Source organism: Hemiscyllium ocellatum, chromosome 8 (assembly GCF_020745735.1).
Source record: "Hemiscyllium ocellatum isolate sHemOce1 chromosome 8, sHemOce1.pat.X.cur, whole genome shotgun sequence".
In the NCBI taxonomy this organism is placed as follows: Eukaryota; Metazoa; Chordata; class Chondrichthyes; order Orectolobiformes; family Hemiscylliidae; genus Hemiscyllium; species Hemiscyllium ocellatum.
The window spans coordinates 68,755,083-68,773,633 of NC_083408.1; the positions used below are offsets into that span (position 1 = coordinate 68,755,083).

The 18,551-nt window shown below is 39.8% G+C and overlaps 1 protein-coding gene across 3 annotated transcripts in view; it reads right to left on the reverse strand.

Annotated features, from left to right (window-relative positions):
* cdkn3 (cyclin dependent kinase inhibitor 3) overlaps positions 1-18,551 on the reverse strand; it is a 29,410-nt gene that overhangs the window by 1,340 nt on the left and 9,519 nt on the right. For 2 of the 3 annotated variants that reach the window (XM_060829150.1, XM_060829149.1), the window contains exons 3-7: positions 11,968-12,023; positions 4,254-4,298; positions 3,530-3,752; positions 2,810-2,841; positions 2,549-2,652 (exon numbers count right to left, since the gene is read on the reverse strand). In XM_060829150.1, the coding sequence (XP_060685133.1) occupies positions 2,549-2,652; positions 2,810-2,841; positions 3,530-3,752; positions 4,254-4,298; positions 11,968-12,023 (460 nt within the window). The remainder of the gene's footprint in view (positions 1-2,548; positions 2,653-2,809; positions 2,842-3,529; positions 3,753-4,253; positions 4,299-11,967; positions 12,024-18,551) is intronic. The other variant, XM_060829151.1, reaches the window with a different exon arrangement.

Consider the following 18,551-nt stretch of genomic DNA (forward strand, 5'->3'; position numbering starts at 1 on the left):
TGTTGGATCTGGTAATCCTAATGAGATGTATTTAATTAACCATCTCGGATTAAAAGATCATAGAGATGTACAGCATGGAAACAGACCCTTTGTCCAACCTGGACATGCCAACCACAAATCCCAACCCAATCTAGTCCCACCTACCAGCACCTGGCCCACATCCCTCCAAACCCTTCCTATTCATATACCTATCCAAATGCCTTTTAAAGGTTGCAATTGTACCAGCTTCTTTTATATCTTTCACCTCTCACCCTAAACCTATGTCCTCTAGTTAGATTAGATTAGATTAGATTTCCTACAGTGTGGAAACAGGCCCTTCCGCCCAACAGGTCCACACCGACCCTCCGAAGAATAACCCACCAAGACCTATTTCCCTTTGACTAACGCACTTAACCTATGGGCAATTTAGCATCTTTGGACTGTGAGAGGAAACCCACAAATGCAGGGAGAATGCGCAAATTCCACACACACACAATTGTCCCAGGCTGGAATCAAACCTGGGCCCCGAGTGCTGTGAAGTAGCAGTGCTAACCACTGAGCCACCGTGCTGCCCTGACTCTCATACCAGGGAGAAGACTTTGTCTATTTATCCTATCCATACCCCTCATAATTTTGTAAACCCCTATAAGGTTACCCCTCAGCTGTGACAACATCTTTCCGATAGGAAGGAGACCAGAATTGCATGCAATATTCCAACAGTGGCCTAACCAATGTCCTGTATAGCTGCAACATAATGTCCCAACTCCTGCACTCCATACTCTGACCGATAAAAGAAAGCATACCAAATACCTTCTTCACTATCCTATCTACCTGCGCCTCCACTTTCAAGGAGCTATGAACCTGTACTCCAAGGTCTCTTTGTTCAGCAACACTCCTTACCACCGTTTGAGTGTGAGAAACCCAGTTAAGAAATAACTTTAAAAGGAATTACAATGACAAGAATAGAGTAAGCTAAAGTATACTGGACAGATTAACAGGAATAACAGCAAGCAAGCAGTGGTAGGCACTTGAGGTAATTCACGACACTCAGGAAAAATACATCCAAAAAGGAGGAAAAGCCTCGGAGTGAGATATGGCTAACCAAGGAAGGTGAGAATTAATTTGAATGTGGCCAAAGCTATTGATAACCCTGAAGATAGGATAAATTCAGAATCTCGCAAAGGAGGACTGAAAAATAATAAAGGCAGAAAATAAACCATAATGGCACACTGGCATGGAATGTATAAGTTGACAATAAAGACCTTTAAATACGTAAAAAGGAAGAGAAGTCAAAATGAACATAGGCCCCTTAGAAAATGAATCTGGGGAAACAAAGGACATGGCAGAGGAGTTAAATATATTTTGCGTCATTTTACAGTGGAATACACAACAAGCTTCCCATTAATTTGAAAGAATACAGGGGAGGAATTAAATATCACTAAAGAAGTAGCAGTAAATAAACTAATGGAGCAAAAGGCAGATAGGATATAAGCCATCAGGGCCAGAAGACCTAAAAGAGGCAGCTACTGAAATAGCTACAGGATGTATTGGTTGTAATTTTCCAAAAATAGTTGAATTGTGGAGAGGTACCAAAGGATTGGAAAACTGCTAATGTGACACCCCTATTCAAAAAGGAGTGAGACAAAAAGCAGGTAATTATATGCTGATTAGTCTAACATCTATTGTTGGAAAAGTATTGGCATCAATTATTAAGCAAGAAGTAGCTCATTGGAAAATCTACCTATTCAAGCAGAGTCAGCATAGTTTCACAAAAGGGACATAGTGTCTCACTGCTTATTAGGGTTTTTTTGAGGATATCTCAACCAGAGTGAATAGAGGGGAACCAGTAGTTGTGTTTGGACTTCCAGAAGGCATTTGACAAGATACTAAAAAGATTAAGTCATAAAATAAGAGCCTGCAGTGTTTGAGGTAGTACATTTGGCATTGAGAGAGAATTGGCTCAAGGGCAAGAAACAGCAATTCGGGATAAGGGGTTTGCTTCCAGATTGGCGACCCAGAACAGTGAGATTCTAAAAAGATCCATGCTGGGAATGCAACTAATTACAAAACCTATTAATGACTTGAAGGAAGTGAACATAGTGGAGCCACATTTGCAGTTATCATTTCATTGAAGACAGTTCAGAGAAGTTTCACCAGATGATCCTTGGCATGCAGAAATTGTCTTCAGAGCAAAAGACTAAATGAGTTGGGACTCTTCTCACTAGTTTGGAAGAATGAGAGGTGATCTAATTGAAATATGAAATTCTTAAGGGGCTTGACAGGGTAAATGCTGAGAGGATGTTTCCCCTTATGGGAGAGTCAAGGACCAGAGGCCCATAAAGGAGAGCTAGTTTAAGACTGAGATGAGGAATTTCTTTCAGAGGGTTGAGAGAGCTGAGGGGGCAGAGTCCCAAAGGCTGGGATATCAATCCTTGATCAGTAGGAGGATCAAGAATTGTCAGATCAACCATCATCCTAATCAAAGACACAACTGGCCCGAGAGACTGGGCAGCCTACTCCTTTCCCTATTTCTTGTGGTCTAAGGATTTGAGATGTAATTCATTTATACCTTCACTGTTTGTATTGCTGCAGCTCCTCTCAGTTCACGAAGGTGGCCAATTGCTTCTTCTGGTAACATAGTATCAGACAACTGAAGTAGAAGACATGCTGCAACTAGGAGACAATGTAAGAAGGAAATGCTTTCAAATTGTTTTATTAACCTGATTACTTGACACTTGAGAGTTAAGGAAGCACTCTTCAATTTTTCTTTGGTAGAAAAGGGAAAGTTTACAGAGAAGTGAAAGAATAGGATATTAAATTTTGCACTTACTTAGACATGAACGTCCAAGACCTCCGTAACATCTGCAAAGATAATTCGAGTATGTTTCAAGAAAATGTTTGGGATTCTGATTTAAAAGACATTTTGCATCAATATTATCCACTATTTTTATCTGTATATAACATGCTAATCAGTTTTTCAGGATTAATCAACCATCCAGAACATGGAGACATCCCTCAATTGAGCACACTCACTAATTATAATAAATGAATATTCAATGTCCCAATTAATGAGGCACCCTTGAAGACTAGATGTCAACTCTGACAGGAATGTTGTTGCAGACCATGTGTAACTGCTTCTTCAATCAAAATACTGATAAAACTGATACTGTCTTTCGAATCTTGCAGCAGTTTGTTGGTTCCAAGCTCCCATTCAGAGGCACCAGTAATGCAGTAGCTCCCCAAAATATTCAGAATAGTCTGACGCGGGAAACTCAGAATCCCTACAGTATGGAAGCAGACCATTTGGCCCATTATGCCCATCCCAGGACATTCTGGGCAATTTAGCACAGCCAATCCACCGAATTTGGACTTTGTTGGGGTTAGCACTTATGCAATGTGGAAGTCAGTCTCACCATGTTACAATTAATCTGTCTTAAACAATTTCTATACTTGATCATAACTGAGACATAGTTACTTGCATTTGCAAATGATTGACCATAAAAGATTACATTTTCTACAAGTTCATAATTAACAGTTGCAATGCACCTACTGGATAAGAATTCTTTTTGCATTTTCCAAGCAGATTCTCAATTCTTCCAGAATGTTCCAACAGTTAGCAATATCTGGAACACTACCATCAGGGAAAGGATAATGATACACTTTGAAACCCTGTTGCTCGTATGATTCCAACAAGCCTGGAACCCTGTATTTCACCATCTCTCCTTTGGTACAGAGCACAAATACATCCTGTATGTTGTGACTCTTGAGATCTTCTGTGAATAAATGAAGAATATGGAGACGATGACTGATTAACTCCATATAAGACATACAGTTTATAACATGTAATCCCAACTACAGAATTGACAATGCAGATCGCAGGAGCTACTGGCTTATCTAAATTGAGTTCAATCAGTAAAAGAAGGCAACACTCTTGTGTAACTGTTACTGTGTTGATGTATGCAACAGTCACACACTTGATTTGCTATTCCCCACAAAAGCAAGCTTATTTCAGCTCTCATTGTTGGCTGAAAAAAAAGAAAAATCAAATAGCAATTATTCTCCTCCATCAAACATTAGGTTACAACAGCATTAGAAGAAGTCTGCAAGCAAATCTCCTGCAACAGGGTAGAAAGAAGCCCCACATAAAGTATAAATGAAATAGTGAAGTACAGCTTCAAATGCAAAAAAGTTAAGATCAAAGTGTTATCAAAAAATGAATACCTTCCTTGAACCCAAGACCAGAAACATGATATACATATATAAATATGAATTACCTAAATCTTTCTGAAGATTTCTTCTTACATCTTTAAATTTACAACCTGTTTAAATAAAGTAGTATTTAATAATTTTTGTGAATCCAGATTTATTAAAATGGAAGCAATATTATAACATAGGACATTCTAATACCGGTACATCATTATTTTCCTAAAGACAATAAAGGAAAGCATTCTTGAGCTGCGGAAGTTTATGTGGTAACATACTCCTACATTACTGTTAGGTAGAAAGTCCTAGGAATATTATCTGGTGACAATGAAGTAAAGCTCTTTGTTTACAAGTCACGATATTTAATGGGAAGATCAAGGCAATTCTGTTCTTATACACCTGATGCCTTTTAAGTGATGAAGTTTCGAGGTCTAGAGGGCACTATTAAAGAAGCCTTGATGAATTTCTTTTGTGCGTCCTGCAGAAAGCAACAAAAAAAACTGTTACCACAATACTAGTAGTGCAGAGAGTGGATACTTAAACCACTGGATGGAGCACTGATCAAGTCTTCGTGTCCTGGATGAGAGTGACATTCCTCAGTGTTGAAGTTGCATCAATCCAGGAAAATGAGTTGCGCCCTAACAGTGGTACAGAGGCTTTGGGAAGTTAGGAGGTGAGCCATTTTCTTAAGCATATCCAGCCTTACTCTAGTAGGTATGGTAATTTAGCAGCAATTCAGTTTCTAGTAAATGATGGGCTGTCAAGATATTGATGGTAGGGGTGTGGCAATGGGGAATCCTGCAGAACTGTCCCGGGGCTGAGATGGTTGGCTTCCAACAATCAGAGTCCCAATCTTTCATTGTGTCTGTAACTACAAGTTTGACATCAAGACAAGTGATTTTTGCAACACTCTTATTTGGTTACTAATGATCCCATTTATTATTTTGTAGTGTTATATATTTCCAATAAAACCTAATTCAACTGCAAATATTATCCCAACAATGCATGCTGCATTGTTGTAACTGCATTATTTTCTTGACCGTTGCAATTAATATTCCTATTAAATGCTTAGGTTACATGGACTGGAATTTGGAACTCAATGCCTGGGCTGAGAAAGTGAAGCAAAACTGGGGCTAGGGAGACTGAAGGATTCCTTGTGAATCCTGGAGGTTTAGTCCACAAGGGTAACACTTCTTAAAAAAAAATTGTGGCCTCTTTTGTCCACTCCATGGCTTCTGTTCTTGTTCTCCTAGCGAGGTTGGCCAAGCCCTGGTCTCCTGAATGTAGAATGAAGCAGAGTTGCTGCTTATCAGGAGTAAATGTTCCTCTTGTATGAAAGTAAAGATGATGGGGTTGGGGGGAGATAAGAGAAAGAGTTGTTGTAACACTTACCTCCTATCATCTTTCTTACTATCTAAATTTTTCCTGGGAAGGAGGGAGATTCAATTTTCCCATAAGTAGTAACAGTTCCTGGAGTTTGTGCCTGTGTTTATTTGTCATATGAAAAACTGTTTCTGAATCCTGTTGAACAATTTGTTTTTATTGTAAACAGTTCCATAAGTGTGTACTAGTTGTCCATCCATGTTACTACTCTCAGATAATATACCACATGTATGGTACGTATCAGTGGTGAAAACTGCAGAATTGAGGTTATATGGAATTTGTAGAATAATGTCCATATGTGATGGGCAAAAAGGGACAAGAGAGAAGTCCATAATCTCCAGCTGCTAAAAAGGTCACATGGGCAATCTACCCTTAATTGGCGCAAAACAAAATTAAAGAGGAAATTACATATATTGTTAAATTAGATACAGTGGTGCCTCGGAATCCGAATTTAATTTGTTCCAGGAGGCTGTTCGGATTGCGAAAAGTTCAGATTGTGAAACTATTTTCCCGATAAGAAATAATGGAAAGTGAATTAATCCGTTTCTGGACCCAAAAAAAAACATTTTCTAGACACTTTTAATAAAAGCAAGAAATAAATGTACTAACATGAAAATAACTTCCTTTACCTTAGTGAGGAGTGCTAATGGTGAATGCACTTATTTGCTTCACTGCTCTTCTTGGGTGCAATGGTGAATGCACAAGGGTGATAATTAAAGAAACCAGCACAACTCACGAGGTAAACCAGTGATGGACACACGAGAGATGCTTTCACAACTACTTACAGGGACGAACTGAACAAACAATGTGCGACCTGAACGGTATGTGATGTTCGGATTCTGAAAATTTGTTCGGATTTTAGGGCAAGATTCTCTCAAAATAATTGTTCAGATTCTGATTTGTTTGACCAATAGGGCGTTCGGATTCCAGGGTCACCACTGTACTTTGTCAGAACTTGTAGGCTACTTCACTGTTAGCCTTATCAGTTAGAAGGGAATTACAACACTAATTGATTGTTTTCAGGTATTCAGGCCAGTTTTCAAGTTAATTCAATTTAGATAAAAGAATTGCATGACAAATCATTGCTATGAATCTGAAGTCACATGTCAGTTAGACCAGGTAAAGATGGCAGATTTCCTTCCTTGAAGCAGATGAGTTTTTAACAATAACTGATCATTTTGTGATGACTGTCACTGAAATTAAACAGATTTTATTCATTGAATTTAAATTGCACTAGCTACTGAGGTTGGATTTGAACTTGTGTATGTGGAAAGAGACAGAGAGAGAGGTTTAAACTTATTCTCAGACTGCAAAGATGAAGACCTGGAGAAGTTCAAAGGACTCTGAAACATTTGCTTAGATTTAGCTAGAGAGAGAAGTTTATAGGAACACCCACAGTAAATGTTGATTCTACAGTTAAAAGTTTCCTTTTGGGACAGGATAACATTGGAATTAAACCCTTGGAAGCATGGAAACATTTTGGGGTGTTTCGAGGATCCTTGAATGTTTGTTTAAAGGACAATGTAACATCTGCCAGATAGGTTTTGTTTTGTTGTTTGTGAAAGGAGTTCAGTTCTATAACTTTAATGCCTATAAAAAAAGTGTTGAATCAATAGTGTTCATCATTTGTTTGCTACAGTAAAAGGTGTAATCTTGTCCTGTAATCCGTTCAGCTATTAACTGAAAGTTCAATTCCTTTTTAAGGAGCTGTGGTCTTTAATGGAAACATTAACACCTGGGATGAATTCATTAGCTTCAAAATGCAAAGAAGATAACGTTGTGTTTCCTCTTTATTGGGGTGGGTTTGCTTAATCCTCTGCTATAGGCTCCAAGAGGACCTTAAGTGTTTAATAAAAAGCATGATATTATATCAACTGTAACTTCAGTTTAAACTTTAGAAAGAAATAACATATATTGACATAATGTTGTTCACAATTTTAGGACACTGACCAGTCAATAGATATTAGCAAAATAAAAAAACATAGTTGCAGAAATGAAGATCCAGTGAGTTTTGTTTTTCTAATGTTGGTTGAAGATTAAATATATTGGCTAGGATAATGAGAACTGTGAATACCACCATTGATTCTTTTCTACCCAAATGAGGGGGCATTTGCAGCCTTGGTTTAATGCTTCAATTGAACCGCCAGACTTCTGACTCAATCTAGATTATGTTCTTTAGGTTTCTGGAGTGGTGTTTGAAACCAAACCTTCCGACTCAATAAGATGCCATCTCTGATAAAAGATTGACACTTTCAATTATTTAAAGATTCCATTTGCTGTGCTGTCTTTTCAGCTTAGGTTGGTGCCAACTGATTATCCACTGATGCTTGTTGTGGCTTATTCTAATTAGAAAACCAGCAGAATTTGCAGCAAATTGACAATACCGAGATTGTTGGTCAGAGTCAGAGAGTTGGGCATAAGAAATCCTATTTGTGAATTCAATTTAAAACTCAGACTAGCTTATGAAGTTACTTCATTTAAAATTTGCCTATTTTACAGGATGTTGCAGCCTCACTTTCTAAATTGCCATTGACTATTAAGGCAAATTAAAACCACTACATTTCTGTAGCACAGTATTTCTCACTGTCTTTCCTTCCACAGAAGATAAATGGATTTTTAGTTAACACAGGGCTAGATATGAGATGCTAACAAATACCATCTGACTGTCCATTACTTCTTACTAATGAAACCTGATTATAACTGTTATGGGGTAAATCACCAGTCTCGGTTTATTGTACAAGGAAATACAGGAGCTCTGGGGAGAGAAAGATACCAACAGCACAATGGTCAGCTGCCATTCTTCTCTTGACCTGGAGCACATGTCAAGATACTTTTATATACATCTTGTGATACAATAGGTCAATGATGAGATTATTGTCTTTGCAACATGGTTTGTTTATGGTAATCATTGCAGAATCGTTGATAGATTTGATACAGTCACTGTCAGTTCCAGCGCAGCCTTGTTAATTTCAGCGCGGTTGTTGTTAGTTTCAGCACAGACATTGTTAGTTTCAATGTCTGCGTGCAAGTCCACTGCTGTAGTAATGGGCGCTAATTGCTCTTCCAGAGAAGGACGATTACTGCATCCCTGAGTCCGTATCAAGCTGTTAGCATTTCTATCAAAGGTGTTGGCTAGACCCAGACATTTAGGTGGGCAGTGCATGTTACTCGTGTATTGTCTCCCCCACCCACCTTAAACTAATCAACTAGGTTGTGAGTGCATTGTGCTGGCATTCTAGTGGCCCCAGGCAGTGTTTGTATTTGCTCTGCTGTCTCTCTCCATATTATGGTCTAGCGGCCATCTTATGTGTCAAGTGGCCAACTGATGGCTCAGCGGCCATCGTGTGTCCATGTGCCTAATGTCACCCTGCCCCATGCCATGTCCCACTTCATAAACATTGTTGATCAAGGTATTTAAAAATCAACTTGGTAGGAAAGGAGCTCCCCTTAAATACTTCTCCCATGTAGACGACAAATTCCGGAGATTTTGAATATTTCATCGCAAATCAGAGTTAAAAACGTGATTGTAAACGTGTTAAAGTTTGGGGTTAAATTTCCATTCCCTGGCTGTGCACTCAGATCCTGTGTGGTCCAGCTGGTGGGAGTATTTGTAGACATCTTTAACCTCTCCCTACTCTGACATGAGATTCCCACCTGCTTCAAGAAGACCACTATCATCCCAGTGTAAAAGCAAAATCAGGCAATGTGCCTTCATGACTACCATCCAGTGGCTCTGACATCCATTATTATGAAGTTCTTTATGAGGTTAGTAATGATTCACATCAATTCCAGTGTCCCAGATTGTCTTGGTACATTTCACTTCGGCTACAGTTGCAATAGATCCATCTCCCTGAACCTACTCTCATCCCTTGTACATCTGGATAACAAGGGTACCTACATCAGGCTCCTATTTTTAACTTTGGCTCCGTCTTCAACACCATAATTCCAACCAAACTCCTGTCCAAAATTTGAGACCTAAGACTCTGCTCCCCTCTCTGCAACTGGATCCTTGACTTCTTGACCCATAGACTGCAATCAGTAAGGACAGGCAACAACACTTCCTCCATAAAAATCCTTAACACTGTGCCCTGTGAGGCTGTATACTCAGCTCCTCAGTACACTCATTACACACTCACAACTGTGTGGCTGATGTCAAGTTTGCTGTTCACACCACTGCAGTGGGTTGGATGTCAAACAACGACATGACAAAGTGCAGGAAAGAGATAGAGCTTAGTGGCATGGTATAAAGATAACAGTCTTCTTCAATGTCAGTGAAATGAAAGAACTGGTCATTGATTTCAGGAAGTGGAGTGCAGGACGCTTCCCTATCTCTATCAATACTACTGAGGTGGGGTGGTCGAAAGCTTCAAGTTCCTTGGAGTAAATATCACCAACAGTCTTTCCTGGTCCACCCGTGTCAATGCAACAGTTAAGAAAGCATACAGAAGACTAGTGAAATTTGGCATGTCCCCATGGACTCTCACCAACTTTTATAGATGGACCACAGAAAGAATCATATCCAGACATCACAGTTTGGAACGGCAACTGCTGTGTCCAAGACTGCAGGAAATTACAGAGAATTGTGAATACAGCCCAGTCCATCACGAAAACTAGCCTTCCTTGCATTGACTCGATCTACTTCATCAGGAAAGCAGCCAACATAATCAAAGAACCCTCTCAACCAGTTTCTATTCTATTCCACGCTCTTTGACAGGGCAGTGTAGAACTGAGGAAAAATCGCCATCATCTAAAATACTGGACAAGACCTTGGATTTTCCTATTGTCTAAAGTGCTGGACAAAGGCCTGAACATAGGCTGCAACACACACGGAGCAAGAATGATTTCAGTCTGGGACTATTGTTCAACCTGGAAATACAATGTACACCTCCTCTCCGAGAGAGCAATTAACCAGACCCAACACATTGACTGAAACTAATGTTTATACTTCATGCTAACATTTTGGAACCCAACATTCAACTTCAATCAATATTCTTTCACCCAGATATCGGGCATTCAACTTCAATCAGAATCCCTTTACATATACTCTTTCCATTTACAGGAAACCAATTGACCTCAAAGGGAACACCAGACACAAATGGACAACACAGATTTGAGAGAAATACAGGTCACACAGGCTGTATAACTGCCAGCCCTGATCTGAATGGAGAGGAAGAGCCTTTCCATCAAAAAGCTTCTGCAGAAACAGCTTCCCCGCAGGCTTCCAGCCCCAACAAGCAGCCTTGGGACCAAGAACCATAGAGACCCAACATAGTTTGTCTTTCTGATTCAGCTTCTAAGAGCAACATCGCAACAAAGGACACCTGAGTAGAAGAATGCCAACCAAGTGCTATTCAAGCCTGTTCCAAGCCAAGAGACCCAACGGCAAGAACCTCAGCAACTGGGTGCACTTTGATACTGTGTTTTGTCAATGGTGAGCTGAAACTCCTGAGACCCCAAAGTTTCCATCCTAGCTAGTAGGGAGAGGAAGGTGGGTGGTGACGGTGCAGGGAACCCCAAGGGTAGGAAGCCTGATTAAAGCATCTATGATTAAAACTGTGTTTAGCTTCTAATAGCGTTTAAGCTTTGTTTAAAATTAATAGTGTTTAATTACTGCCCTCTGTATAATTGCAAGCGTAATTTCACTGTTTATTACATTTGCTTTTATTTCTTTTATTATACTTATCTTTTGTATGTTATAAGCACAGAGATTCTTTTGCCCTGAAATACCTGCCTACTATCTTTTTCACTTCACATTCCTAAATAAGTCCAGAGTTAGAATCAGGGACCTGGAGATAATTCACACCACGTAAAAATCAGCAAATTACTGAACACAAACTAGAACCCTATAGCAGAAGATACAAAAGTTTGAAACCACAAACCAACAGTTTCTTCTGCATTGTTATCAGACTTGTGAACAGACCTCTCATATATTAAGAGTTAATCTTTCTCTGCACCTTCTCTATGGCTGTAACACAGCATTCTGCGTTCTGATGTACTGATGTAAGGCATGATTTAGTCAAAGAGTCATAGAGATGTACAGCACGGAAACAGACCCTTCGGTCCAACTTGTCCATGCCGACCAGACATCCTAAATTAATCTAGTCCCATTTGCCAGCACTTAACCGATATCCCTCTAAAACCTTCCTATACATATACCCATCCAGATGCCTTTTAAACGTTGTAATTGTACCAGCCTCCAGCACTTCCTCTGGCAGCTCATTCCATACACGTACCACCCTCTGCATGAAACATTGCCCCTTAGGTCCTTTTAAATCATCCCCCTAAACCTATGCCCTAAAGTTCTGGATACCCCCACCCCATAGCACGCAAAACAATACTTTTAAATGTATCTTGTTACATGTGATCATAAGAAATCAAATCAAATCAAATCAAATGGCTTACCTGGCAGTGCACAGATTCCAAGGAACTGGTGGCAGTTCACCATTGATAAAGCCAACCTATTAAATACATAGCAAAGTATTTCTATCTATATATTTTAGCAATTTACTGTGGCCAAACACAACAGACACTTGCAATAATAAGCATATATTTTAACAATCAGAAAAAGACAATGGATCACTGCTACAAATAAAATCTACAAAGGCCACTCAGGCCTATGAATTTCGGACTGGTCTCGGATACTAACCTTGACTTAGTATTGCCAGTGATTTTCCATATGTGGGCCTCTCCTTACCCATTATCCAAATATATGAGCAGGTTAAGATAACACATAAACATGTCTGAGAGTAGTGGACTATGATCAACAAGGCTTAGTCTAGCATGAGCACTTTTGGACATGAAGGGAGTGGGCGAACCAAGAGTGTGGAGGAGATGGATTGTGACCCAAAAAAAAGGATATTATATCAATCATACCATAGGAGAAAGTGAGGACTGCAGATGCTGGAGATCAGAGCTTAAAAATGTGTTGCTGGAAAAGCGCAGCAGGTCAGGTAGCATCAAAGGAGATTCTCCTGTTCCTTTGATGCTGCCTGATCTGCTGCGCTTTTCCAGCAATACATTTTTAAGCTCAATCATACCATACTAATCTGGATGTAATCTGAACTCTAATTAGTGGATAATGTGAACATTCACCTATAAAATACTGTAATCATTGTTTTGGCAGTCAGAGGAGAGATGTTGCTCTGTCCTATGGCTACCCTACATATATTTCAATAAAGGAAACTGGGAAAAGATTCTGAATATCCAGAACGGATTACTACTCTTGCCGCATCACACATAAAATAACATCATCTGATGACCATTACTATTATATTTTGCAAACTGAACATAGTTATCCTCACTCACCCTCTACATATATTTCTCTCATTTTCTGAGAAGGTGAACTGATTAACATTTTGATAAAACAAAAATACTACTGAAATATAGGTGGGTTTTATTCTTGAAGGAAACTTGCTTCCTGAATGACTTTTTTGTGCAAACAGCTTTGTATTTATATTTTCCTCTTTTGTTCCCCAACTCCATAGGTACTCTTTGTGGTTCAGCTTCTGACTTTGTTCCTTCTCCAGGGATTGGATAGTGAAGTTGTCAGTTGAACAGGTTACAGCCCTGCAGCTGTGGAGACCTGGACAGACTACCTGATCCTGTATGGGACTTCCGTTCTCCCCAACCCTATCTCAATGCCCACTGCAAGTATTCGAAATAAGATCCTGTCCCAGATTAAGTGTAGCAGTATCAATGGCTGTTCATTATGGCTTGGGTGAGTTTGTTAACGAAACAATATTTTCTATGTCCCAGGATCTCCAGTTTGTGCTTATCAACCAGGTCTTCATTTTTTGTGAACTTAACATAAAAACAACTATTCAACATTAATTATGTCCAGATTTCTTTTGGATCGTGGTTGAAAATGCAGAAAGTAACCCAAAATCTGACACCTCAAACAGCTAAACAGATTAGCCCAGAGATGAGGGGTTTGTCGTATGAAGAGAGATTCAACAGTTTAGGCCTATACTGTCTGGAATGATTCCTCTTGTGGGGCATTCTAGGGTGAGAGGTCATTATTTTAGGATAACGGGTAGCAAACTTAAAACAGAATTCACTACCCCAAAACATGGTGGATGCTGTTACAGTAAATAAATTTAAGGAAGAGTTAGACAGATTTTTAATTGGTAATGGGTTGAAGGGTTATGGGGAGAAGGTAGGAAATTGGGGGTGAGTGAGATATCAGCCATAATCGAATGGCAGAGCAGACTTGATGGACCGAATTCTGTTCCTATATCTTATGAATGTATGAACTTGTGAAGATTCGGCCTTAATTCATTAGAATTTAGAACAATCTTATTGTAACATACAAGATTCTGAGGGGGCTTGACATGGTAAAGGTTGAGAAGATATTTCTACCTGTGGAGGATTCTAGGGGACACAGTTACAGAGTTAGGAAATAATTGTTTAAAATAGATGAGATGAAATTTCTTCTCCCAGAGGGTAATGAATCTCTGCGATTTTCTGCCTCAGTTGTGGAGGCTACATCACTGAAAGTATTTGAGGAGGAGGTAGATAGATTTTTGTTACAAAAGAGTTGAAGGCTATGATGAGCTGAAACAGAAGAGGTATTTAGGCCTGGGGCAGATCAGCCAAGATTTTATAGAATGGCAGGGTCGGTTTAAGTGGTTACTCCTGCTCCCATTTCTTTTGTTCTCACAGTTATCAAGCCAGGGGTTCAACAAGTGCAAGTGAGTAAGCCATTAGCAGCGATATGCATTCCTAAAAATGAAATGCCAAACTTGTTAAATTGCAACACAAGGCTACATTTATGACATACAACACATAGAGCATGTAGTAGATCCAAGCAATCCCACAAACCAACAGATCTGATTTAAGCTCAGCATCCAGTCATGAACAGTGGTGTATAATTGAACAACTAACAAAAGGAGGCTGATCCACAGGTAAGCCAATCCTCAGTGATGGGCAGTGAGTTGTCATTGGTTTTCCTTTCTTATTGAAGGGTGATAGTGAAACTAATAGATTGTACAACTATTATAAAAGCTCATCTGGTTCATCAATGTTTTTAAGGAAGGAAATCTGCATGGAAATTGTGGATTGCAGAGCTGCCCAGCTTTTCATAGTGTGGGCAAAGATACATTGTCTGATTTTCTTGGGACTACCCAATCTTTCTAGCTTGACATTTATCTTCAACTATTCTACTCTTTGCTATTTGTTGGAAATTAAGATAACTCCCCAATTAGTTCATTATTGAGCTTCTCTTTCCCAATTCATGATGGATAGGCCACACTTTGTGAAGTTCACCTTCAAGGAGTAGCTTCAGCCTATTCTCCAATTTGTGAATACACAACTGCCTTAGGGAGCTCATTGTCAGGCAGATAACTCCACATTCATTCCACCTGTACTAGGCTCAAGTATAAGATGCTTCAATTCCAGGCATTGCTGCTGTTTAAGTGCCTCACTGTTGTGAACTTTGTTCTCACATTCCAGATTCATGAAGTTCCAAAAATTACTTTGTACAGAATCTGTCCAACTACTTAATACATCAGGAGTAAGTAGTCCATGTCTCATCAACATAAAGGATAGATGGTAATACCATTGCTTTGAAAACAGCATGTTTTATTGTAAGTTTGATATCCGGTTTCCTCCACAGTTCCAAAAATAGGCAAATGCTGAGCTTGTGCTGATAGTTCTATTTGTCACTTAGTTGTCAATGCAGACATTTCTAATGATTAGGCTTCTGAGATGGGTGGTGTATTGTCTTCAGGATGTGCCATTGATTGTTAATAGTAAGTGGTGTAGAGTCAGAGTTTGGTGCTAGTTGAAGGAATGTAGCTGTTTTCTTTAAAGTGATGGTTAACCCGTAGCTGTCAGTACTTTGAAGTCCATGACCCTTCAAAAACCCATGCTCACAGTGTGAAATTAGCTCAGAGTCATTACCAAAAGAAATTCCTGTTCTATCATTTTCTATATCTTACGTTGAGGATTTCAATTGTTTCAGATTGAAGAGATGGCCAACTGATTTGAATTGGATGCATATTCCAAAAATATATATTTTGGAAAGGCAGGAACTAATTATCAATAGTCAACATGGCTTTGTGTATGGGAAATAATGTCTCATGAATTTGATTGAGTATTTTGAAGAAGTAACAAAGAGGATTGATGAGGGCAGAGTGATAGATGTGATCTGTATGGACTTTAGTAAAGCATTTGACAAGGTTCCCCATGATAGACTGGTTAGCAAGGTTAGATCTCATGGAATAAAGCAAAAACTAGCCATTTGGATACAGAACTGGCTTGAAGGTAGAAGACAGGGGGTGGTGATGGAGGGTTTCTTTTCAGGCTCGAGGCCTGTGACCAGTGGAGTGCCACAAGGATCGGGTGCTGGATCCACTGCTTTTCAACTTTTATATAAATGATTTGGATGTGAACATAGGAGGTATAGTTAGTAAGTTGGCAGATGACACCAAAGTTGGAGGTTGTAGTGGACAGCAAAGAAGGTTCATAGCTCCTTGAAAGTAGATAGGTAGATAAGATAGCGAAGAAAGCATTTAGTATGCTTTCCTTCATTGGTCAGAGCACTGAGTACAGGAGTTGGGAGGTCATGTTGCGGCTGTACAGGACATTTGTTAGGTCACTGTTGGAATATTGGATACAATTCTGGTCTCCTTCCTATCGGAAAGATGTTGTGATATTTGAAAGGGTTCAGAAAAGATCTACAAGGATGTTGCCAAGGTTTGAGGATTTGAGCTACAGGGAGAGGCTGAACAGGCTGAGCCTGTTTTCCCTGGAGCGTTGGAGGCTGAGGGGTGACCTTATAGAGGTTTACAAAATTGTGAGGGACATGGATAGGATAAATAGACAAAGTCTTTTCCCAGGGGTTGGGGAGTCCAGAACTCAAGGGCAGAGTTTTAGGGTGACAGGGGAAAAGTACATAAGAGAGACCTAAAGGACAACTTTTTCACACAGAGGGTGGTGCATGCATGGAATCGGCTGCCAGAGGAAGTGGTGGGGACTGGTACAATTATAGCATTTAAAAGGCATCTGGATAAGTTTATGAATAGGAAGCATTTAGAGGGCTATGGGACAAGTGTTTGCAAATGAGTCCAGATTAGGTTAGGATATCAGGTGGGTATGGACGAGTTGGACTGAAGAGTCTGTTTCTGTGCTATACATCTCAATGACTCTCTAAATGCCCCTGAAAGTCTGGTAGCAAAGATTTTGCTGATGAACACGGCGGTCAGTGTACTCACCTCTGTCAGTAACATTGACTGTCTATCCATTATGAAACTGCTTTATCAGATATACGGCTCTGTCAGGACATACGAGTTTAGCTAAAACTTTTTACAGGCTTTGGGGTGAACGTTTAGCAGAAATAAGACAAGTGTCAATCTTGGTGAGTTGTGTCCAGGGTACCTTTCTGTGGAGCTCTAGCAAGATTTCTCAAATCTTTTCTCCGAAACCCATTTTATTATCTTTGCACCATGCTTCTATGGCACCCCACTCATCCTATTGTCCCTCTCGCCACTCCCTCAATCTCCTGGGATTTCAAGTGCTGTCAACTAGGAGTTTCCCTTCACTATATACGTCGTGGGAGGCAAGTGAAAAAGAATTACTTCAGGGCACATAAGTGACACAGCTGATGCTTCACTGCAAATACAAGGGCACAATTTGTAAATGTATTGCAATTCAAGAATCAAGGTACACAAATTACCTGTCCTTAGTATCATTCCATCGTCGAACCTTGTCTCCTCGCAGAAATAGTTGTATCTTCTATAGCTATGGCTGAGGTGCTAGAACACTGGAGGGTGGCTAATGTTGTGCTATTATTTAAAATAGGTTGCAAGGAAAAGCCAGGGAAATACTTACTAGTGAGCCTAATGTCAATGGTAGTTAAGATGGGGGGTTTGATGGGATTGTGAGAGACAGGGTCTACATGTATTTGAAAAGGTGAAAGTGAGGACTGCAGATGCTGGAGTCAGAGTCAAGATTAGAGTGGTGCTGGAAAAGCACAGCAGGTCAAGCAGCATCCGAGGAGCAGGAAAATCGACGTTTCGGGCAGGAGCCCTTCATCAGGAATCTGTATTTGGAAAGGCAAAGACTGATTAGGGATAACCAGCATGGCTTTGTTCATGGGAAATAGTGTCTCACAAACTTAATTGAGCTTTTTCAAGAGGTGGCTAAGATGATAGATGAAAGCAGAATGGTAAAAGGTGTCTATGTGGGCTTTAGCAAGTCCTTTGACAAGGTTCTGCATGGTAGACTGGTTTGTAAGGTTAGATCACATGGGATTCAGGGAAAGCTAGCCAACTGAATATAACATTGGCTTGACAGTAGTAGACAGAGGGTCATTATTCAGTCTGGAGGCCTGTGACCAGTGGTATGGCACAAGGATCCACTGTTGTTCACCGTAGTTATAAACAGTCTGGATATAGGAGGCATGTAGGTTTGTGGATGGTCTAGTGGACTGTGAAAAAGGTTATTTAAGATTTCAATTGGATTTTGATCAAGTGGGCCAGTGGACCAAGAAATGGCAGATGGAGTTTAATTTACATTAATGCGAGACGTTGCATTTTAGTAACCCCAACCAGGCAGGACTTACACAGCTAATGGTAAGGCCCTGAAGAGGGAAAGATTTAAAAAGAGTCCTGTAGGGGCAAAGTTTTCCACCTAGAGGGTGGTACATATATAGAATGAGCTGCCAGAGGAAGTGTAAGAGGTGAGTATATTTACATTTAAAATACACTTGGACAGCTACATGGGTAGGAAAGGTTTAGAGCGATAAATGCAGTCAAATGGGACTTGTTCAGTTTAGGAAACCTGGCCAACATGGATGATTTGGGCTGAAGGGTCTGTTCCTGTGCTGTATGATTCTATAACTCAACTCTGTCCCTAAACTTCAATGTAGCCCAATACCTTTACAATTCCACGTTAAACAATCACATGTTGGAAAGCATCCAAATGGTTGAAACCTTTCACTTTTATTCACTAGCATCAAAAAAGAAAAGCAGAAAGAAAACTTGCAT